General features: G+C 42.8%; 1 protein-coding gene across 2 annotated transcripts in view; it reads left to right on the forward strand.

The window, feature by feature from the left end:
* Adarb2 (adenosine deaminase RNA specific B2 (inactive)) overlaps positions 1–23,889 on the forward strand; it is a 411,210-nt gene that overhangs the window by 382,743 nt on the left and 4,578 nt on the right. Inside the window, exons 8-10 of one of the 2 annotated variants that reach the window (XM_069990577.1) lie at positions 12,029–12,210; positions 21,181–21,359; positions 22,787–23,889. The exon at positions 22,787–23,889 is cut by the window's right edge and continues 4,578 nt beyond it. In XM_069990577.1, the coding sequence (XP_069846678.1) occupies positions 12,029–12,210; positions 21,181–21,359; positions 22,787–22,963 (538 nt within the window). In that variant the 3' untranslated portion in view covers positions 22,964–23,889. The remainder of the gene's footprint in view (positions 1–12,028; positions 12,211–21,180; positions 21,360–22,786) is intronic. The other variant, XM_069990578.1, reaches the window with a different exon arrangement.

A 23,889-nucleotide genomic window follows, 5' to 3' on the forward strand; every position in this document is an offset into this window, starting at 1 on the left:
ATGTTTTCATCTATTCATGGAGTGAATAGATGGGGAGGGAGGGAAGAAGAACAGCAATTTTCACTTTAACAGAAAGTCTCTTGATACCCTAGGATAGCATTTGAGTTTCTAAATTAACTCTCTGACTCCCAGAAAAATGAAGTAAGTTAATGCTACAGAAATGAAATTTTGTTGTCTCTTGGATCTTAAACATCAATAGACAGTAAATTAAACAGAGGCTACAAACCCTGCATTATATTTGCTGTTGGCAGGTCTATCAATAGTAATGTTCTAAAGTGAGGCTGGACTCTTTTTTAATAAAATTCCCTTGAAAAATAAAAGTCTACATTGCATTCTCTCCAGGGATTTTCAAATAGTGTTCTACATGGAGGAAGATTCTAGACTGTTCTGTAAGGAGAAAGCAAATGTTTAGGGGAAGTGGTAATGCCCCTGGCTATGCTCAGTGAGAATGAGAACTCTCTCTAAATTTTCCCAGGAATTAATCCACACATACTGGTTGGGTTAAACCTCAGTAGTTCCATTCTATCTTTCCATTTGCTTACTTCCTTTTCCCTACTCTAGTGGCTAGGTATATGGCCAGACCAAAGAGGTACAATGGAGAAGAAAGAGATGCCTGTGAGGGTTTAAAGATGTCACTTCAAGCTGGGTGCCAGTGGCTCACACCTGCAATCCTAGCTACTCTGGAGGCTGAGATCTGAGGATCGTGCTTCAAAGCCAGCCCAGAAAAGGAAAGACTCTTATCTCCAATAAACCACCAGAAAACAGGAAGTGGAGCTATGTCTCATAGGGATAGAGCCCTAGTCTTGAACAGAAGAGCTCAGGGACAATGCCTAGGCCCTGAGTTCAAGCTCCATAGTTGACAAAAATAATAAATCAAAAATAAAAGATGTCATCTCATTCCTTGGCTCTCTTCCCTCAAAGCTCACCTCCCCATCTTCCTGTTTCTGTGCTTTGCTTTCTTTTCTGCCTTTTTATTCTTTGGCTTTTTCTAATTCTCTGTCACTACTCCTCCCTCTTTCTCTCCATCTCTCCCTCTCTGCCCCCATCTCTCTCTGTCTCTTTCTCTCTCCCTCTCTCTCTCTCTCTCTCACACACACACACGTACACACTCTCCTTCCCTCCTTCCCTCTCTCTTCTCTCTCCCTTATCTTCCTCCTTGATTGTGTATCTAACCTCTATTCCACTCACATACTCTAGTGAGTTTCTGAGGCCCACTGCTAACTAGCCTCCTCCCCCACTTTAATTACCAACTGTGCCCTTACTTCTGGCCCAACTGCAGCAGCATCCTCTTAGAGTACCTCCCCACACACACACACACCTTTCTCCCTGCCTCCTGCACTGAAGTCACAGATACGCTTTGCCTGGTGCTATTTGCTTCTGCATCTGACCTTCAAGGGGTCATTGGTGTCACTTGATTTGCATGGTGACTGTCACAGTGAGATGCACATGATATCCTTTGATAAACAGTAGCTCGTTGGTAATGGTGATGAGGACAGGACAACAGTGACCATGACAATGACAGAAATAATGCACCAGCTCCGAACGGTCCTGTCTGGGTCAGGCAAAGGCAATTGGCATTGAAACACAACTGCTGGCACGACCGTTCTTGTGTCTCTGCCATCAGCAGACAAGGTAGGGAGGTGAACGCTGAAGCAGGAGCTATTTTAGAACAGAGGCATATTTGCCATTTTGGAATGGGAACATATGTTATGCTAATGATTCAAGACCATAAGCATCTGTAACATGCATGATTTGCACAAAGGCTTCACAAAGAGACCATATGATAATGCACGTGTTCATCTGTTTTCTATCCTGTAGCAAAACAAAAATTCAACCTAAGGCTTAAATAATGTTCAGAATAAAGTACTTCTGTACACAAATCCTGATGAGACAGAACTCAGTGAATTGGTGATACCCAAGGCTCCTTGGAGACACCAAGACATAGGACTCTCCATCTAGCAAACAGTGGGGGACACACTGGCTTTGAAAACTGCACCCCGTGACATACTGCATCAGAATAGCAGCATGCTATATGCATATACAGCGAGGTCCTCCAGAGCTGATTATTGGAATTTGAAAGCCCACTGTTACATACATTGACTACTAAAAGTTAAATTAAGCCGAGTGCTGGCGGCTCATGCCTGTAATCCTGGCTACTCAGGAGGCTGAGATCTGAGGATTATGGTTCAAAGCCAGCCTGGGCAGGAAAGTCTGTGAGACTCTTATCTGCAATTAACCAGGTAAATTACATTTACAGTTAAAGAAACTATATGACAGAGGGCTTCAAAACTCACTGCTTCCAGATTCTCTTTTTAGGGCTGATACTCTTGCAATTGCTTGTGCCTACATGTATTCTGAACAGGGGCAGACCACAAAGTGGGGTGTTGCTGCTCAGTCCTCATTATCAACCCCCAGATGCATGCTCAGTGGCTTGATGCTGGCCACCCCCAAATTGGCCACAATAATAATATTTACACCATGCGAATCAGCAAAAGCTACCATGCAAGCTTTCTGTTTGTTTTTAGTCCATTGTCACCAGCATACTGGAGACTTGAGCACGTGTACAGAGTCTCACTTAAATAACATATGTGAGATTCACTGTCATCTATCCTTGGGAGGTCCTAATTCCTCCTTTGAATTTATCCCTCCCTCCAATCTCTAATCTCCATGTGGACCAGTGAGTGCCCACATATAATAAGCACCATGAGCATTAATGGGAGAAATGTGGATGGATGGGAGAGGAAAGGAGCATGAGAGACTAAGGAATCACACAGGTAATGACAGCGTTTAGTCCCATCTCAGCCTGAGCCTGCACCACCTGGCAAACTGAAGGAGAGTTCGTAACAGGAGGAAAGCCTCGCCTAGGGCTGCCAAGCCCTAACATGCATGCTTGTCTGGCTGACTACTCTTACTTCAGAAACCCTCTGATTATCACTTAGTGATCGAGTACTATTGAGATCCCTGCTAGAAAGGCATTCTAGTCTCTATGGGGAGGTCCAAGGAACAGGAGGGACTGGTTCTGACTGTCTCATCCAATAGTACATGTTAGACACCCCCTACGTGGTACATTGTGGTGTACAGAAGCCCCATGGTCAGTAAGTCTTCACTGGCTGGGTAAACAAATGAAATTTCCCCTTTTATAAGAATAGTCAAACTTATGAGTTTGATGGAAAAATTAAAAATTTACAGTTTGTAATCTTTCTGCCAAGGCTAAAAAGTTTTTTGTGCTGTGTTTTTGGGAACTGTGTTAATAATCAACGAAATCCATTGATTTTTCTAAGAAAATAAGAATCTTATCCCAAGTGATATGTGGAACCTGGTCATAGATATTTAGTGATTTAGGTTTCTATATTAAAAGATTTAGTTCTGTTTTTGAGCAACATGAAAAAATGGTCAGTTGACTTTTTCACCCCCTATTTCATATGAATTTTAGGTATTGAAATGAAAACAAATTAATAAGATAGTATTTTAATGAAAGAAGGGAAAGTATATTCATGATACAAATCTGTAATTCTCTTTGCAAATTTCCTTTAATATCAACAAAAAAATGGAGTCCCATTAAATGAAAAGGTGCTAATAACCAAGACAGCTACATTATTTTGCATCTCCAGAACAAAAGTAAAATGCAGGTATCACCTTCTTGGGTCAATAATACTAAAGTAATTATGTTCCTGGATAACAATAGGCATTCTTCTGAGTATAGGGTTTTATGAATAACGATTGATTTCATTTCACAAAGCCAGTAGTAAGATCAGTTTATAGGAAACCATGTTTCAAGAAAGCTTGAAATTTTTATAGTGGTTTGTAATGAGTCATAAAACAACACAAAAAAATCTTTCTCACACTTCCTTATCCATCATTTAACGTATCTAAAGTATCTTCCCTCTACCATCTGTGGATTCTATTTAGAATTTCTATGGTGACATCAGTCTGTAGGGGACACAGAGTGCTAGCAGAAAATAGCAATAGTTCTAACTGTAGACCACGCCAGATAATCCTGTGTGTGTGTGTGTGTGTGTGTGTGTGTGTGTGTGTGTGTGTCTGTCTGTCTGTCTGTATGTATGTATGTATGTATGTATGTATGTATGTATGTATGTATGTATGTATGTATGTATGTCCATCCTGGGGCTTGAACTCAGATCCTGGGCACTATACCTGAGCTTTTATGCTCAAGGTTAGCATGCTAGCACTTGAACGACAGCTTTTTGGAAGATGAGACACTCACAAAATTTCCTGTCCCAGCTGGCTTTGAGCCGCAATATTCAACCTCCTGGGTAGTTAGGATTACAGGCATGAGCCACCGGACCCAGCAATCCTAATTCTTTATTCAAGAATGAGTACTTCATTGGAAGCAGATCAACCCCTTTGATGACCAATGTCAGGTCCTTTTCCTAAAATATAACCACTTTTCTAGAAATAATTTAATCAGTTAACTTCTCTCCATCATAAGAGAACCAGTCCACATGCTGAGAAGATTCTTGTCCACCTCTTCCCTCTGTGTGTAATTTTCCTCACCATTTATAACAATCTCAGAGCCTTCACTGTCCCATGTCTCTCCTGCTCCAAACTGAAACACCTTTAAGAAACCATGACATCAGTACTTTTGCTCCATAAATAAATTTCGGCTAACACCCTGGCACTATTGTCACCTTGAAGAAATAAAAGCTGGTTTCACAATTCTAGGTAAGGAGAATGAGGCCCCTTGTGGGTGAACTGCTCTGCACAGGGAAAAAACTAAGTCTCTGGGGCCACTGGCCATCCTAAATTCACCTGCAGCTGGACTTATTTTTAAATGGGGCTGAGTATGGTAGGACCTACCTACAGTCCCAGCACTCAGGAGGCAGAAGCAGGAGGATCACACATTTGCAGCTTAACCTAGGCTACATAATGAGACTTTGTCTCAAAAATGAAAGGAAATAAAATAAAGTGTCATTCATTGGAAGAGTCCTTGCCCAGCATGTGCAAGGGCGACAAAAAAGAAAGGGGAAATTTTTTCCAGGTCAAAAAAGGAAGAATCAGTCCAGAAATCACCAAGGAAGAACATGTCAATCTCCACTGCAAAAACAGAATAGCATCTCATATCTAAAGGTTCCCTTCAGTAAAAGGTAAAACACAAGCTGGGTGCCAGTGGCTCACACCTGTAATCCTAACCACTCAGGAGGCTGAGATCTGAGGGTTGAAGTTTGAGGCCAGCCCAGGAAAGGAAAGTCCATGAGACTCCTATCTCCAATTAACTGCCAAAAAGCCAGAGTAGAGCTGTGTTTCAAGTAGTAAAGTGCTAGTTTTGAGCACAACAGCTCAGGGACAACACCTAAGCACTGAGTTCCAGCCCCAGGACTGGCACCAAAAGAAAAGAAAAAGAAAAAAATTAAAACACAAGAAGGAAAAATTAGAAAAAAAGAAATGAAATCTGAGTTAATTCTCAACAGTCACAGGAAATAGTCACCAACTAATGCTATATTCTCATTGATCGTTTTTCTTAAATTCCTTTTTTTTCCTTGTTCTTTATTCTGTGTGTGTGAGTTAGTTTACATGATGTTTCTTGATACTGTAACCATGGCTTTTTTTTAAAAAAAATTGAGTACGTTAATGCGTGCATGGTATTAGATCTAATAGTTAATCCATTAGTGGCTAAGTTCCCTATTGCCAGATGCGCGGGATGGTTCTAAATGGTTGTTGCTGGGGAATGTGTTTCCAATAATACATCTATACAAGAAGAGCCTTTTCCTGCATCTCAGAATCCACTGCTAGGACTTACCTCTCAAAATGTCACAGTGGGGTGCGATACACAGGGTCTCTCTCCCTCATAGAAGGAGTAAGCAATGGCTCTCATAAACACAGGACTGGATGTAAAGAGTTAAATGTTTACCCACACCCCAAAGATAATAGTTTTCTTTCTCTCTGAACTTATTAATAGAGCCCATGATGGCAGGTTTAAGTGAAGGATGGAAAGCGAGGTATGTACCTATTTGAGTGTACCCTATATAGACAACCTCTAAATGCTCTTACAAGGACACATGTCCCTGTATGAGCCAGGCAGAGAAAGCTTGGGCACCAACCAGGACATGAGCAGGTTCACAGGAAGAAGGGCATGTGATGACAGAGATGTATGTTGGAAGAACACAAAGGATGGTTGGCCACAGCCACCAGCTGGAAGAAACAAGAAAGGACCCCCAACACCCTCCAGGGGTCACAGGCCCTGCAGACACCCTGATCTCAGATTTTTCAGCCCCTAGACTCACAAGATAGGATATTTCCAGCTTGTGTCCATCTGCAACAGCAGCCTTTAGAAACAAATACTGCACCGTGAGAGAAAACATTCATTTACTTGAACGCTTTGGGAAATCATGGCACCAGATAAAATGACAGTAAACTATGTCCCTCAAATCCCACCCCTAGTAACTGAATGGATCTTCAGAAAGTAGGTTTGTTTCACCTCATCCATGAAAACGGACCTTCAAAACCCACAACATAAGCCCAAGCAGCACATGGCCAACCAAAACAGGTCCCACCACGGAATGAAGGAATAGGTCACAGCAATACAAATGTCACAGGCCATCTTCCTACACACACACTCTATTGTGACTCAAACGAGCTCTGTTAAACTCTCACCGGTGCCCAGATACCACAGTCTCTCCCCTGGAAGAATGAGGAAAACCAGAATCGTAGAGTTCTTTTGCCTCCAAAAAGCAAAAGTTGAGTGGCATATAAAAATCCAAATCTTCTGGAACTAATGCTCTCTTAGATATGGTTTCTAATTTTAAGCACCTGTGCCTGATTATTGATCACAATGTGACTTTAAATGAACAGATTAAAACTTTCTCCATAAAAAAAATGAACTGTTCAAAGAAAGAAAGAAAAAGTAATGATAGCTGCTCTCTGGAGAATAAGGCACTGTCTCGTTCCTAAACTTAGATGCTCACTTTGACAAGGGAGGGAGGGAGCTCTCCTGGCAAGCAGAGAGAGCAACAGCTCCACGTGCTCTCTAGGTGAGACTCTGTCCTCTTCTCTGCTCCCACCCCGCTACCTGGGGAAAACTCTGACACCCTTCTCTTTGGCTTATTAGTAGGTCCCTTACCTTTAAAGTATTATCTCTATAGAAGTCAACTGAGTGTTGTTTTTCTTCCCCTAAAATATGGGTCGTCTTGAAACAACTGTCCCTCATAAACATTCCATCTCAAACTTTTCTATACTTTGGCCAAAAAAAAAAAACCTTTTCCTCCCCCTTTTTCACATTGACCTCAGGATGACTTTGGTGACAGCTTTTAAGCAAACTTGGTAACCATCCCTCGGGATGGACATAGGGAGTGATGTTTTTGATGATACTTCCCAAATAGAAAAGCAATAACAATAAACCAAGGACAGCGCTCCTCTCCGCCTCCCTGTTACCATCACAAGGAGCCTGTGGCATGGACAAGTTGACTGGATCATTCCCCACGGGTGGTGCAGCTGGACATCCATCCCCAGGATGACGTATGGAGGAGACTGCAGAGGACGGACAGACCTGATTCTGCAGAGCAACTCTGCCTATCTAGATCAGTGAACAGGAGATACCACAAACAGGAGACAAAGAGACTGGGCCAAACATGGACCTAGGACAGCTCCACAGATGGTACCTGGACAACATGGATGCCCACTAAACACACCACGGAGAGAGGGGCTTCTGGAGAAATACTGGGTTCCTAGTGACTGGGGAGAGGTGCTAGGCAGGCAGGCAGGCAGAATAGCGAAGCACCCACACTGGAAAAGACACATAGAAGAGACTAGAAGGGAGGGTAGAGCTCTTTTGGAGAGGAAGTACCAAGGACAGAGTTGGTATGAGCAGGAAGGAGAGAGAGAATCTATTTTCTTTAAATATGCATGATTTGTTTAACCCATTCCCTAGTAAGAGGCATTCGAATATTTCCAGGGTTTTTTTTTTTTTGTCTATTTTGTCTTGTTTTTCCCCCTTTATATTGTTATCATAAAGTGGTTATATTTAGGTAAGCCAGGTAAATAATACTCTTTTGGTCAATGAATTGGGTCTTATTTGCTTTGTAATTTCAACCAATTCTTTAATGAATATCATACATCTGTCTGGATACTTGATAAAGAGTATAACCAAGGGATGAATTCCTAATGAAATTATTGAATTCTTAATTCCTAGTAAAATTATTGTGTCAAAAGGTTATGATCTTCTCATCTACTTAGAAAAAAACCGAGAAAGAGATTTGTCATCAAGGATTGAGATAGCCCAGGGACTCAGGCTTGGCATTATTACCTGTTTATTCTAAAAGTGGATGCAGAGGAGAGAAAAGATGTGAGGTATCAAGCCCTAGAGAGATGGGAAATTTAAAGCAGCTCCTAGTCTTCAAGTGCCTTGAAAATCACAGTGTAATATTCTGACCACATTCCAATACCTACAATGCTAGTTGCCAGATTCCAGGAATATCAGGACTTGTTGCCAGCCCCAGGGCCTCTGGTTCAACAAATCTGAGGTGGGGCCTGAGACGGGGAATTCCTCTGAAATTCCCAGTAAGGCCATGTAGCTGATTCTGGTACCAGCCCAGCAACACCACTGGGTAGCAAGAGACTCCAGTAAGGCCCAGCTGACTAGTATCTGCACTTGGGTTTGACCCGACATTTCTAACTTGAGGAAAACATTAACTACACTGATGCAGTCATTCTCAGCCTTGGCTCCCAGTAGAACCACAAGGAAAACCTTTAAAAAAGAAGAAGAAGAAGGAGGAGGAGGAGGAGGAGGAGGAGGAGGAGGAGGAGGAGGAGGAGGAGGAGGAGGAGGAGGAGGAGGAGGAGGAGGAGGAGGAGGAGGAGGAGGAGGAGGAGGAGGAGGAGGAGGAGGAGGAGGAGGAGGAGGAAGAAGAAGAAGAAGAAGAAGAAGAAAGAAGAAGAAGAAGAAGAAGAAGAAGAAGAAGAAGAAGAAGAAGAAGAAGAAGAGGAAGAGGAAGAAGAAAAAGGAAATGCTCATGCTGATTGTAACCAAGAGACCAGAATGTTCATGAGGATCCACATGTCAGGAGGTTCATGAAGCTTCTAGACGATTCTCTGTGCAGGCCAACTTGAAAACCTCCATTCTATTGAAGTGCCTGGGTGTCTCTCTGTGGACTGTGGACACTGGGTTCGCCATGCCCCTCCTGCCTCTCAGTGTGGATATCACAGGCACCAGGGCAGGGTGTGGACAGTTTTCATGGTTGGATGTGATGATTTGTTGTGATCATGAACAGATTTGCCCAAACAAGAGACTTGGCTGCTGATTTTACCACAATTTCAGGGCTTTTTTACCATCAAGATGGTAAAAGCAATGGACAGAAAGACAAATGGTCTAAAATCCACCACCCTGATAACAGTTCCCTGTTCTATCTGCAAGGCACATGCCTAGAGCTTGGCCTTCAAAGAACATTGTTAATGTTTCTATTGTAACTCGGAGACCACAGATTGAACTCAACAAGGAGATTGCATCTCTTGGCTAAAGAAAGGTAACTTTTCCAGGATCTTTCCCGAACTTATCTGTGGTATTTCAATGACTGACAAACAGACAAAAATATATTTATTTAGGGATTATTTATATTGAAAACTAGACATGAGATTTTTTTTCTCTGTCAACATTCCAGTAATATTGGCTATTTGAACAAAAGGAGAGGTATTTTTCCATTCAATCCTGAATGCTCAGAATTCTCCAGTTTATATTCAGAAAGACATTTGGTTTTATTGATCGTGTTAGCCGAATAAGTTTAAACTCCAATAGCCAGGCAAGAAGAAGGTTGATTTTCTCTTTATTGTAAAGGTTATTAAGAGGAAATCAGACTTAGAAGCTATTTGTCTTCAGGAAATTCTAGAGTCAGAACCACTCAAAAATGTTCTAGAAGTTTTGTTCAAAGCCAATACCTATATGATTTTCAAGAAATACCATGTCTGTTGGAGGGATATTAGTTTTCTTTTTTAAGATGTGCCCTATCTCAGTAAAGTGCTTTGTCTATGGCAATAGATACTATTTCTCGGCTTTTAATTGATAAGAGTTCCTACATTCCAATAACAGTCTAATCATCAATAGAACCTAGTTGGATTGCCTATAATCCAGAATCCTTCGTGATAAAGGTAACCTCTTTGTCACACACTTTCTCAGAACCTGTTATTACAAATAATAATCTTTTCTTGGTATTTTTTCCAACTGTTATCCTATCTGAAAAAAGAAAGAGGTATCTAAAACACTAACTGACAGAGATTTGCTAAATTTCTCCCAAGTTTGTGTCTGTCTGTCTGTCTGTCTTTGGGTTGCAGATTTCAGGGAAAGCCAATTCTCCTTGGACAATTCTCAAAATCACCAGCAGTGGTGCTTCAAAGAAAAGCTCAGATGCCACAAAAAAAAAAAAAAAAAAAAAAAAAAACTCTTTTCCTGGGTTTTTTAGACATTTTGTAACTCATCAGTGAAAAGAAAAGAGGGAAAGTCTATGATTGGCATATTACACTATGGTATTGAAGTCACAAGTGGAGGCAGAAAATCGTCCCCACCCATCAGTCTTAAGAACATATGCTTTTTTCAGATAAGATTTTTTCCCTCAGAAGTTTCTTATATGTACTCTCTGATAGGATTGTGTGTCTCTTCCAACCACTCTCTCCTTGCTTCCTATGAGAAATCCGGGATGTGATTTATAGAAATGACCACAATATTTTTTAAATGAAGTTATGCAAATCTGATAGACTAAAGTAAATGTTTCATAAAACCAATGACTGTTTAAACTGTAGGACTAAATTGTTTGTATATAAATATTACCTTTTATATTCCATTTGAGTTTTATGTAGATGAACACATTACTTTAATGACCTGCATTTACGGAGGGAGAGGGAGAGAGTCGCTCCCTGAAATTCTCACCAGCCAGATGGCTGCCTTTTCTTGCATGAGATTAAAAGATGTTTCTCATTCGCCGCGTGCTTCTGAGGCAAATTAATATCGCCGGCTAAATTGCTTGTGTTTTTGGAATAAAATTTAAAGAGAACTTTTTAAAGTGATTGGTGTCACAGGTTCTTGGAGCAGATTGCTCTCCAGGTAGAGAGACATTCGGTAATTAATGGAAAGAATTCTGTGTTAATTGACTGCTTCGGGAAGGGAGATATAATGAGTCCTTATTAATCATGAAAAGAGATGTACAGCATGAAGGCCCCACAATAATTGCTCCAACAGTGGAGAAATGTTAATTAATGAAAAGAACAATGATGTAAGAAATTAGCTGCATAATGCTCACCACCAGTGGTGGTTTGGATTTGAAGCACATTATTTAGAATGGGAACCACAAAATCCTGCCTTAAACAGCAGATACATGCACTCAAATTTCGTGTAGTAAGAGGAGGAAAAACTTCTCTCCCAATTCCTGACATCTTTTCTTAAAGAAGCAACAACTTTTTGCCCAGAGCTCTATTTATTTCAAAGAAAATGACCTTGTCAGTCATCTGTAGGCTACACATCTAACAGCAAAAACGATCCCCAGTCCAAACAAGGTCGTTTATTAATGTCATTTAATTTGAACACAATTCAGTCCTTTTGACGGCTAAGGACAAAAAGAAGTGGAAGGTATGATTTCCACACCCCTAAACTGAAATAAACAAATGTAAATCCTGATATTTTCTAGCTGATATCAAGAAAAATTCAGACTCACTTTGGGATGTGGGTATCTTTTTTTTTTTTTTTTTTAAAGAATCTAATTTCAAGTTTCAGGGAGAACCTACAGCTTCTTCTCTAACAAGTCATTTTCCAGAACAGGAATTGAGTTTATTAACATGCAGACCCTGTTGGAGCTCTGGTCCCCTGGTGTTTGAGCTGCTCAGAATCATTAATGGCCATGGGTCAAAGCCATCTTGAGGCTCTGCTGTGTCTGAGAGTCCACCGTCCAGCCCTCCCAGCCTACCTCCAGGATCCAACAGCAATACTTCTACAAGCACTATACCCAGTTCCTTGGATGGACTTAGAGGGACTGGCCTGCGCCCTCCAGCTGGTAGGGGAGTCCCACTGACTGGGCCTTGCTTTTCCTTCCAGGTGGAATGTCTTGGGACTCCAGGGTGCCCTCCTCTGCCACTTCATCGAGCCCGTTTACCTCCACAGCATTGTGGTGGGCAGCTTGCACCACACCGGCCACCTCTCCCGGGTCATGAGCCGCAGGATGGAGGACATTGGCCAGCTGCCGACCTCCTACCAGCACAACCGGCCACTCCTAAGTGGTAAGAAAACACTGCCTGGGGGACTGACAGTTTCTCCCCTGCACAGCATAAGATTTAACCTTTAACCAACCAATTATTTTATGTTGGGGGTATGGGGTGGGGCTGGCCTGGGGCTTGAACTCAGGGCCTGGTCACTATGCCTGGGCTCTTTTTGTTCTACCACTTTGAGCCACAGCTCCACTTCCAGTTTTTTGAGTGGTTAACTGGAGATAAGAGTCTCATGGAGACTTTCTTGACTGGGCTGGCTTTGAAACGCGGTCCTCAGATCTCAGCCTCTTGAGTAGGTAGGACTACAAGCAAGAGCCCCTGGCACCTAGCTCATGTTTTTTAATAGAGAAAAATAAAATCACAACCTAGCTGAATGTTTTTTGGATAAGACATGCTGTTCCTATTACTGGCATGCTTAACATCTACATGTTTCAGTCTTGGAATTTCTGCATCTATGCTGAGGGGAAAAAAAGGATGATTTTTTTTCCAATGCACAGCAAGATTGTGACATTGAATATAAAATTTTAGAGAATCGATTGCTAAACTGTTTTAAAAATTGTTGTAAAACTCTTGGTTTATGTTCACGTGACAAACATTACTGTATCAGTGATAAACCAGAGATTATCCACTGCCTTTCTTTGTGATACATATTGTCCTCGATTTTAGATGTATTTCTGCTGCCGCTCACTTTTCTCTTTTTGTGTGAGCCCAGATTTTTTTAAATACCTTTCCACCAAGCTGAAGAATCTTAGGTAGAATGCAAGACCTCTTTAATTCAGGAGAAATTTCTGAAATTTAATGCTCATGAATAGTGTTTTGCAAAATAACTCTGGTAATAGCCAATATTTTCTGGTATCTAGAGCATAACCTATAAAGTCATTTTTTATGTTACAGCCAACACAGATAAATGATGAATCAACAATTTTTTCATACATCTTTTATGTAAAACACGTGAGGTTTAAAAAAAATTGAAGCCAGGCATAGATACACACCTGTAATTCCAGTACACAGGAGTCTGAGACAAGAAATCTCAAGTTTGCAGCCAACTGAGGCTCCACATAAAGGGGACTCTGTCTCAAAAAAAATCTTTTTTTTTTTTGAACAGACAGTTTTGTCCTGCTCCCACAAGTCCCAGGAAAATACTTCCATTGTCAATATATTTTAGCTAAACATCAACAAATTTATCAACATAATCCAGGCATGTATCTAATCATCAACAAATATATGTTGATTTCTTACAAGGTACCAGGCACCATCCTACTAGAACAGTGACTTGTGAGCCGAATGCTAAAGGAGAAAATGAGCATAAGAAGGGTCTAGAGAGCGAGAAACTGTGGTACAACCAAGAAGAGAGGATACTGAATACAAACAGAAGAAAGGTTTCTAAGGAAGTTTCCAGAAACAGGCAGGTTACAGCTGCCATCTTGGGATAAGCAAGTCAGAAAGAATGGTGGTTGAGGGCTGGCTCCCAGATCGAATACTAGGCATTATGAAGGTAGCTGTGGCATAAATAGAGCAAAGGGCAGACTCGAACATATCCTAAAAGCCATTGAGTTCTACCTCTTGGCAGGTGGTAAGTTTTCTGGCACCAGGAGCTGGTAAATAATTAAAAGAATCTGGTATTATAAGAACAAGGTTAGAAAACAGCAGAACTTGACAGCTTCCTGGCCCTGAACACTGGATAACTTTCGAAGAATATCGGGAACCTGTGCCGATTCAGAATGCAGAGTGCAAGCTGCAGTCATTTATCTTTATGAACAAGGCCACAATCCTTTTGACTGTAGAAACAAAGTCTCTGGAAGTCAGTGGAGGCACTAACTCTCCTGAGAAGACAGGCTTCGGGCTTCACAGTCCAGGTGACTTTGTTGCTGCACCTATAAACCATCAGACAGACACTCGTGTATGGCGCCGCCTGGTGGCTATGCTCATGACCTTAGAGTGTGCATGTCCAAGCATCAGCTGCCACGTATCCACTGGTCAATGAAAGAGAGCGATAGTGAACTGTTATTTCTAAATACAAGCAGAAGCGGTGTCCTCCTATTACGCCATCTCCAGTATTTTCCATATATTCTCCATTAAATATGCTATTTAAGACAAGACAGTAGCTATAAAATGACGGCCAGTTACGATGGTGTTTTTATTAGTAATAATGAGTAAAGGGACAATACAGACTTAAAAGTTACCACAAATCCATAAGTGCATGATACATTTACTAATTCCACTTTGATTGCTAATTCTACTTTAATCCATCTGTGTGCACACGCACATGTGCATACACATGTATGTATGAGAGAGAGAGAGAGAAAGAAAGAGAGAGAGAGAGAGAGAGAGAGAGAGAGAGAGAGAGAGAGAGAGAGAGAGATCCCACAGGGTATCTAGCAGTAACTAAAATTCAGAAGGTCCCTTCTATTCCTGCCAGTTTGTGATTCTCTGCATGCCTGGAAGCATGCTATTTCGTTCATTTCCCAAAATTAAATGTAATGCCCTCGTATTATAGACTTGCCTCACTTCATGTAAAAATTACATCCCTGAAATGTCTTGTGTAAATTTGATTTGAGGGAGAGTGAATTACATTTTAAGTACAGTAGCCTTGCCGGATATTTAATGGCAAGCTGTAATAGTCTCACTTCTATAATGCCTTCTTATAAAAGGTAAATAAGGTGCTCTCCTTAAAATAAAGCATCTATATTTAACTACATGGGCCATAATAAAGCTTATTTCATGGAAGAATTATGGATTATTTTTACAAGTCCTAGGGCTTGAACTCAGGGCCTGGGCATTGTCCCTGAGCTTCTTTTGCTCAAGGCTAACACTGTGCCACTTCTGGCTTTTTTCCTGTGTATGTGGTACTGAGGAATCAAACCTAGGGCTTTGTGCATGCTAGGCAAGCACTCTACCACTAAGCCACATCCCAGCCCCAGAATTATGGACTTTTTAAGGACACATTTTCCCCCTCATCCTTTCTTGGACTGTCTGCATGAGTTTCTTGAAGAGGACCTCAGAATGGCAGAGTGCAGCGGTGAGCTGTGCTTCCTTTGCTCACTCCACATATCCAGCCTGTCCACATTAGAACCTTCTATGGAACTGTCTGCATGGGTCTGTAGGCTAGAAGCCAGTGCAAGCCGAGCACTGGTGGCTCACGCCTATAATCCTAGCTACTCAGAAGGCTGAGATCTGAGGATCATGGTTCAAAGCCAGCCTGGGCAAAGAAAGTCCACGAGACTCTTATCTCCAATAAACCACTAGATAACTGGAAGTTGTGCTTCCTCAGCACCACATAAGCAAAAAGAAAAAAGCTGGAAGTGGTGCTGTGGCTCAAGTGGTACTTTCCTTGAGCTGAAGAGCTGAGGGACAGCACCCAAGCCCAGAGTTCAAGCCCCACAACCAACCAAAAAAAAAAAAAAAAAAGCCAGAATGACACCTGGCAAGTAGACTTAAAATTGGCAAACTAACACATAGTGAGGGCAATCATACCCATGTGCAAAAAGTTTGCTTAGAAACCAAACATCTCCCTCTGGGACCCAATAAACAAAGGAGGAATCTGGAAGTCATCTGGCCAACTATGTTAAAATATCTTCGGAAAGCAAGTCTAGGCTAAGTGTGTGTGTGTGTGTGTGTGTGTGTGTGTGTGTGTGTGTGTAGAGCAAAAAAAAATCTGAAGTTTAAGGCCAAGCCTACATGCATAGTAAAACTCTGTCTCAAAATGTTTGTTTTGGGGATTTTTGGGGGGAGATTGTTTGTTTTGCTCAGTTGTGGGGCTTGAACTCTAGGCCTGGGCACTGTCCTTGAGCTCTTCAGCTCAAGGCAGGAGCTCTACAACTTGAGCTACAGCACCACTTCTGGTTTTCTGGTGGTTAATTGGAGACAAGATTTTTCACAACTTTCCTGCCCCAGCTAGCTTTGAACTGTGAGCCTCAGATCTCAGCATTCTGAGTATCTAGGTTGACAGGCATGAGCCACTGGCACCCAGCAATGTTTTTGTTTTTAAGCAATCTGTTCTGTCTTATCATTATTCCAAGGAAAATACTTCTATTATCAATATTTTTAATTTTATCCTAACAGCTTCAAGTTTATCAGCATAAGCTGGGAATTTATTTAATCATTTCACTATATATATATATATATATATGTATATATATGTATATATACACACATATATGTCAGGAACCATCCTGGACATGATGGTATATAATACACATATATACATGTACACACACACACACACACACACACACACACACACACACACACACATATATATATATATATATATATATATATATATATATATCAATGTGATATAGGAAAAATAGAAGATGGAGAGAACTATCCTGAAAAGGGGAAATGCAGAAGCAAACAAATAGATTGGCAAGTAACAAACTAGGAACACATTTGCCCTCAGAACTTTCAAAACTCACTCCTGCAAGGCCTCAGCCTTCTTGGGGAAAGAGGTAGCCTGGTGCTGCTCAAGCTTTAGGTTAAAAAAAAAACTAACATTCCTAGTCAGGCACGTGGGGTATACACCTATAATCTCATCAATAGAGAGTTGAGGCAGAAGGATCAGGTTCAAGGCTAGCCTGGGCTGCACAGTGAGTTCAAAGTCTGCTTCAGCTACGTAGTGAGACCTTGTTCTCAGTCTTTCACCACCATCAGCAGATGACATCCTCATAGCTGTATCCTGTCCATTGAGCAAGGTGTAGATGGAGAACGTAGTACCAGGCTGACATGAACAGTCTATAAAATAATTGCATGCTTAACTGTATGTTGGTACATTTGCCTTTTAGATTCAAGTAAGCCTGGTTGCATCTCCTTGGGTATAATCAGTGTCAATCATTAATTATAGGGGTGTCAAAATTGTTCTGCTGTCATGAATATTTAGTAAACATTGCAAGTGTGATCTCTATGTGGTAGATTAAAAAAAAAAACAGAGGTGTGAGAAAAGAATACCATTCTTCCTAGTTGCTCTGGGAGCTGTGGATTTTTTGGTAAACTTTTCTTTCTTTTCTTTATTTCCTGCTTTATTTTTTCCTTCCTTTTCTTTCTTTCTCTCTCTCTCTTTTTTTTTTTTTTTTTTTTTTGGAGTACTAGGGATTGAGTTCAGGACTTTGTATTTGCTAGACAGGTATTCCTCCTCTTGATCCACCCCTCTAGCCAATTTTGCTCTGGTTATTTTCAAGATTCTCCCTTCCCCCCCCCGCCCCCCCCCCTTCGTAGGCTAACCTAGGGTATTATGCTTTATAGCTGGACTGCCAAATAATTGTATCATTCTCAGCTTTTTTCTGTTTAGGTGGAAGTCTTGAGAAATTTTTGCCCAAGTTTGCCATGAACCTCAATCCTCCTGACCTCTCTCTCTCCCGAATAACTGATTTATAGACATGGTCCTCTAGTGTCCAGCTTTGGGGAATTTTTTTTCTTGCAACTAAAGAACAGAAGATACCCCTTAAAGTAGAGCCCCAAAGTATACATAGACAACATCTCCAACAGGAGTAATACACATGTTGAATAAAAGCAGAAATGAAAAGAAAACATGTGTAATGTAAAAGGCATCCTGATCTTTGTTTGTTGGCTGCTATCTTATTCCCTGGAACAATTAGGTGATTTATAATTAAGTTGGCAACGTTTCCTGGAATCTAGCTGGGAACATCTTTGATCTATGTGACTTGCAGGGCGCTAAACAAACGGGAGTTGACCTTCAGATCCTCCTTCAGGTGGAAATAGCAATGAGCATAGCACTTAATGCTCTCAAAGTGCTCTCACCTGTCTTCTTGACATTTGCAGCACCTTGTGAAGCAGAGAGCAAAAGAAGGAAAAGAAGGGAATGCGCCAAGTTCCCAGAAAAAAGATGAACTTGAACCAAGGGTCTTGTCCCACTGGCTTGCCAGCCTGCACTTTCCCTCAGCTACACCATTTGAGGTTTTTTCCCTTCCTTTCTTCCTTCCTTCCTCCTTTCTTTCCTTTCTTCCTTCCTCCCTTTCTTCCTCCCTTCCCTTTCCTTCCCTCCCTTTCTTTCCCTCGCTCCCTTCTTTTCCTTCCCTCATTCCTCCCCTCTTTCCTCCCATCTTTCCCTGTCTCCTCCCTTCCTCTGTTCCTCTCTCCTCTCCCTCCTCCTCCCCTCCATTGTGTTTGCCTCATCTCCCATGTGTAGAGCAGAATTCATTGCCAAGATGACATGACTATCTCATGGCTGCCTCCCAGTCCTGTCAGAGGCTCAGTGAGGCTGGCAGACAAGTGTTAGGACTGAGGTCCAAGCCAGGCTGCAGCTGAGCCCTGTCCCCAGCAGACATCTGTGCACTAAGAGCCAACAGCAAAGTGGCAACACTTTCCACAGCCAAGAGGTGAAGGGAAGAGAGCAGGAGGAAAGATATCCTGCCCGGAAGCAGGCAGGCCACACGTTCACAGTGAGCACTCCAAAGCTTTCCTGTGAGTTTAGGGTTGAGGATTTGGGAGACAACCCAGCTCTGTAGGTCATGGTCAGTCCTCCTCACCATAGAAGAGCCTAGAAGGGAGGAGGGGGAGGAGGAGGGGGAGGGGGAGGGGGAGGGGGGAAGAAGGGGAGGGGGAGGGGGAAGGGGAGGAGGAGGAGGAGGAAGAGGAGGGGGAGGGGGAGGGGGAGGGGGGAGGAAGGGGAGGGGGGGGAGGAGGAGGAGGAGGAGGAGGAGGAGGAGGAGGAGGAGGAGGAGGAGGAGGAGGAGGAGGAGGAGGAGGAGGTGGAGGTGGCGGCTGTAATGCAGAACCCGGCTGCACACATATCCGGAGTGGGGAATGCTTCTCTTTGTACCCAGTCATCCTTGACCTCAGCAGCTGCCTCCTTCTGCCAAAATGGTCCCTGCCCAGTAGGACCGCCCGTGGCTGCCAATGGGCCAGATTGTCCCCCTGCCCAGCTCTCAGGGGTGGGCAGCTGCCACCGAGAATCACTATGAGAGAAAAAAGAAGAGCTGACATAAATGGAATTAGCCTGAATGTCCAACATTGCCCATCCACAACCAGGAGAAGGTCACAGGGTGACTTTCAGAGTGGGAGCCAGACTGCATGCGTGACGGACGGCCAGCTCAGACCTGGTGTTCCGCAGAGAGCGGGCCTTGGCTCTCCCCAAGAACCCCTGCACTGGAGACAAATGCTGGGGACACAGGATGATCATGGGGTCTGTGACTGTGCAGTTCAGCGTTGAGTGGGTCTTCCCCTGAACTGGAATACATGCTGACTCCAACCGGGCACTTTGTGCCTCCCCAGGCAACAGGGCCCTGCCCAAGGAGGGGGAGGAGGTCCGCTGCTGACCCCCAGGGTTTGGCTGTGCTCAGCTGGCCAGTGCTTTACACTGCAGGAGCTTCCTGACACCAGGGCTTATCCATCAACCGTCAACAGCTGGTAACACATTCCCTGCAGAGCCAGGACAACAGTCTTCTCCAGACTGACGAGCAAGAGGATCGTGGATGGATCGCTATCCTTTCTTCCAGCTGCTGGAAGGAAGGAGGGAGAGTGGGAAGACAAAAGGAGGAGGCAGGTGGGGCTGGGTGGTAGGCTGGCCCTCCTGAGCTAGAACTAGACAGGAAAGAGAGAGAGCCAGATGATGTAAAAAAAGCTATTGGAGCCCTGGAGTGGGGTGGGGGGAACTGAGAGACACAAGAGACTCCCCGTGGAGGAATATGAGAGAGGTTTCTGAGTTAACACCCAAATATTCCAGAATGCCATTGGAGTATCTACTTACTTTTGTGGCTTCACCATGAGACTCTGATCCATGTGGCATATCCCCTACAATGACTGCGGGCTGTATCATGCCCAGAGCAATTTAGAGAATTGACTCTAAAGTTGAGCAAGATAACCTTCAAGAAGGGAAGAGGAGGGACAACAAAATGTAAGGTGAAGTAGTGCCAGAGTCTTGCTTACTAATCCTCAGGTAGATGTCACAGGATGGGGAAATTTCAGCAGGTGCTCACTGCAGGCCATTCACCCCCTTAGCTCAGCATTTCCAGGATGCCCTAGGTGGAAGGAGCAATGTTGGGAGATGATGGTGCAGGACTGGAGGCTGAGATCGAAAGTCAGAAGCTGCAAAGTATGGCCAGCTCCTTGTGACAAAGCTGGTGCTCTCCCACCCCAGAGCAGGAGGGATGCTCCACTAGCTCGTTCTGCTCTGTGAGCATGAAGATGGGCATAAAGATTGTGGAACCCCAGTTAGAAGTCAGAGCATACAACTTGGCAAGGGGAAACTGACACACTCTGAAACAAGGACTTCCTTCAAAAGTCAAGGTGTTTTCTGGGAAGAGCCAGCTTCGTGGACATAAAAATCCACCAAGTCACCCAAGGATCTGAACTGAGAAGGGTTCAATACTCAGTTGTCATCTTGAGTTTCATAATGATGTTGCAACAAAAATAACTCACATTTCATTATGCACTGTCTTCCAGATTATGTAATCAGTGTTGTTTCTAGATCACATTGTTTAATTATATATATATATATATATATATATATATATATATATATATATATATATTAGTTTTTTCTCATTAAATAAACTATAAATCTAAGAATCTATCTAGGATTGCTTACCACCCCTGTGTTTTGCCTTGAACCTAACATGGGCATGCAGTAGGTGCCCAGTAAATACATACTCTTGAATTTGTTTTTACAGGGATGTGTTTGGTTCCTTCATTCATTCAACAAGTATGTATAGATGGGGAAATCTGTGCTGAATTTTATTAGCAAGCAGCCCATTAAAATCCTTTAAATTAAAAGGTTAAAAAATAGGCCCAACAATGACTTTCAGCAGGAGAACCCCCTGATTTTTCAACCATCATCCTTACAGGTCACCTGAGACCTTCCATATGACTGGCCTTTAAAGATGAAAAGCAGGATGGTTTGCAAGTGACTATCTCATCCTCAGACGCTCAGAAGCAGGCTGGATTTCCTATCATCTGATCTCTACGAGAGTCCTGTTGGGGCCAGGAATACTCATGCTTGACTGCCTCCCCTTTCTTTCCTGACAGGAGTGAGTAATGCCCAAGTGCTGCAGCCAGGGAAATCTCCCCACTTCAGTGTCAACTGGGTTGTGGGCAACGCGGACCTGGAGATTATTAACGCCACCACCGGGAAGAGGAGCTGTGGGGGTCCGTCCCGACTCTGCAAGCACGTGTTCTCTGCCCGGTGGGCACGGCTGTATGGTAGGGTAGGTCGCACCTGTCCTTCCTGAGGGACAGCTGGCTGCAGCTGGACTCAGGTTCAAGACCAGGGGAACGGGGCCTCATTTGGTCTGTGGTGAGGGTGAGGCAGGATGCCAACAATTAGCGTGGCTTTGTAGTGTGGCCAGGCCCTAGGCCAAGTGCCTTACCCCAGGTATCTTATGACAAGTACATAAAAACTTCTTGAGTTCTATATTATTCCCAGGTCAGATAGAAGGAAACTATTACTAAGAAAACCTTAGTGATTTCTCCCAAATTTCACAGGTAGTGGTTGGAATTTCTCCCCAATCCCAAAGCCTACTGATTCCCACTACAGCAATATTCAGAACCTGATTTCTCTTCAGCAATAGGAATTTTGTTCCCCCTCTCGAAAACAAGAGCCAACCAATAAAAAATATGTTTTACTCATTTTTCTGTACTTTTTTCTTTTAATCCAGGAAATGATTCTAGATAGCAGTAATTGCATTGTGGTTTTAGGACAAATACAAAACACACAAGTCACACTTAACATCTGATGGTCAACTTTAAGAACACTGGAAATTGCACATGTTCCTCTGAGCATGGCGGATACTTCTGCCCCTCTCACAACCACTGCAGACATAGGTCTATCTATGACCTGGCTATCCATCCTATAGCTCTGACCAGAGCTCTCAGCCTCCATCCTGCCTGCACTAGCCAATTCCCCAGGTCTCACTTCTTCCAAACACTTTGGAAGGTCAGGAAAGTGTTGATTTTTCTTACTAAACAAACAAGGCCTCTTCTTTTGCATTTCCTTAAGGAGACATTGGCCAGTATGTAGACACAATGATCTACAAACTCCAAACACCCTGCAATGCTGTGAGAATCATTGCTCCCCAACACTGGCCTGCCCTTCATCCTTCCAACATCCTTCGCTGTTGGGGAAATGAAGCTGCATTTGATCCCTTCCTTGTCTTGGCTCCAAAGTTTTATAACTCAGAAGCCTGATGGGGCTGACATGGATGCCTGATAGAGCATGTTCTATTTTTATTTTACTCCTGGTCAACTAAAAACATAACCCGAAGTCTTTCTTCTTTCCTGCTTCTTTCCCTTCTGAGCCCTTCGTCTTCCTTCCAAGATTTAAAACAAACTATTTAGCTTTTGTTTTTAACAGCACCTTAGTTATATGCTGTATTGTGTGTGTTTGTTCATTGTTTGTAGCCTTGATTTTAAAAAAAAGTTCCTCCATACCTTGGTGCCCATAGAATTGTCTAAACAGAACTTAAGTAACTGGCACAACCATTGTTCTTTATCCTACTGCCTTTTGTTTTAAGGAAGAGAGAAAGAACAGCAAAAAGGCTGAGACTGAGAGCTGGTGTTTTGCTTAGAGAATTTCTCTGTGGAAGCTCCTGTGCCTGCTGGTGATTGATCTGCTCTTTCCTCTTCCTGTCCACAGCTGAACACACGGTTCCCAAGCAATGGAGACACGCCATCCATGTACTGTGAGGCCAAGCTGGGGGCTCACACCTACCAGTCTGTTAAACAGCAGCTGTTTAAGGCTTTTCAGAAAGCTGGCCTAGGCACCTGGGTGAGAAAACCACCAGAGCAAGATCAATTTCTACTAACTCTCTAAGTCACTGGACTCCTTAGCTATTGGACCGAAGAGAAACGCCGGGAGAGGACGTGGCCAAGTGTATGGAGCGATGTGGTGTGTCTGTGCATCTGTTCTCAGCGTTTACCTTCCTTCAGCAATCCAGAAACACATGAGTGTCCATGTTTGGATGAGCAACTAGAGTTGACTCCAAATCAATCAGTGTTTGGATGAGCACAGTAGATCTGGCTTCTCCCCTAGCTACTAATTCCAATAATTCTATCCACTGAATCTAGAGGTCCAAGCGTCACTGCATTAGCTCCATCTCTTCTTTGTGACATCAAGAAGAAAGCATCTATTCAGAGAGCTTAGATGCAGGTTTAGAAGGTAGTGCTGAGGCGCACTTAGTTAAAAAATGAGCCTTATACGCCTTCCTCTGGGCTTCCCACCCCTGCTATGGAGCCTTTCTGGAGATATTTTTGGGTCTCACTAGCACAAGTTTATGTGACATTTCAAGATTAGTCACAAATGAAAAGAAAAAGCCATGGGCTTCCCCTCCCTAAATAAACTAATAGGAATGCTCTGTTGTTTTCATCATTTATTGAGGTCTCTCCATTTCCTTTCCAAAAGGATTTGAGATGCACACTATTAAAGAACAAATTAAATAGGGCCAGGCTAATGAAAAACATACTTTCAAAGCAAAGGAATAATTGCCCAAGGCACCACAGAGTTACAATCCATAATGTAAGAAAATCATTATTAGATGTCCTATGGGCAGAATATTGCAAACCAACCCAGGCCTAATCAGTCCATCACACCTCTTCCTTTATTTTGGTAGAGAATGTTAGCCATCAAAGTTTGAATTCTCTGAGTTCGTAGCTCTCCCCTACAAACTTCCATACAAGGTAGAGTCTTAAACCAAATTATGACTTTTTAAACCAATTTTTATTAGAAAGTACACACACACA

This window comes from Dipodomys merriami, unplaced genomic scaffold (genome assembly GCF_024711535.1).
Source record: "Dipodomys merriami isolate MVZ:Mamm:240054 unplaced genomic scaffold, mDipMer1.0.p SCAF_4, whole genome shotgun sequence".
Taxonomy (NCBI): domain Eukaryota; kingdom Metazoa; phylum Chordata; class Mammalia; order Rodentia; family Heteromyidae; genus Dipodomys; species Dipodomys merriami.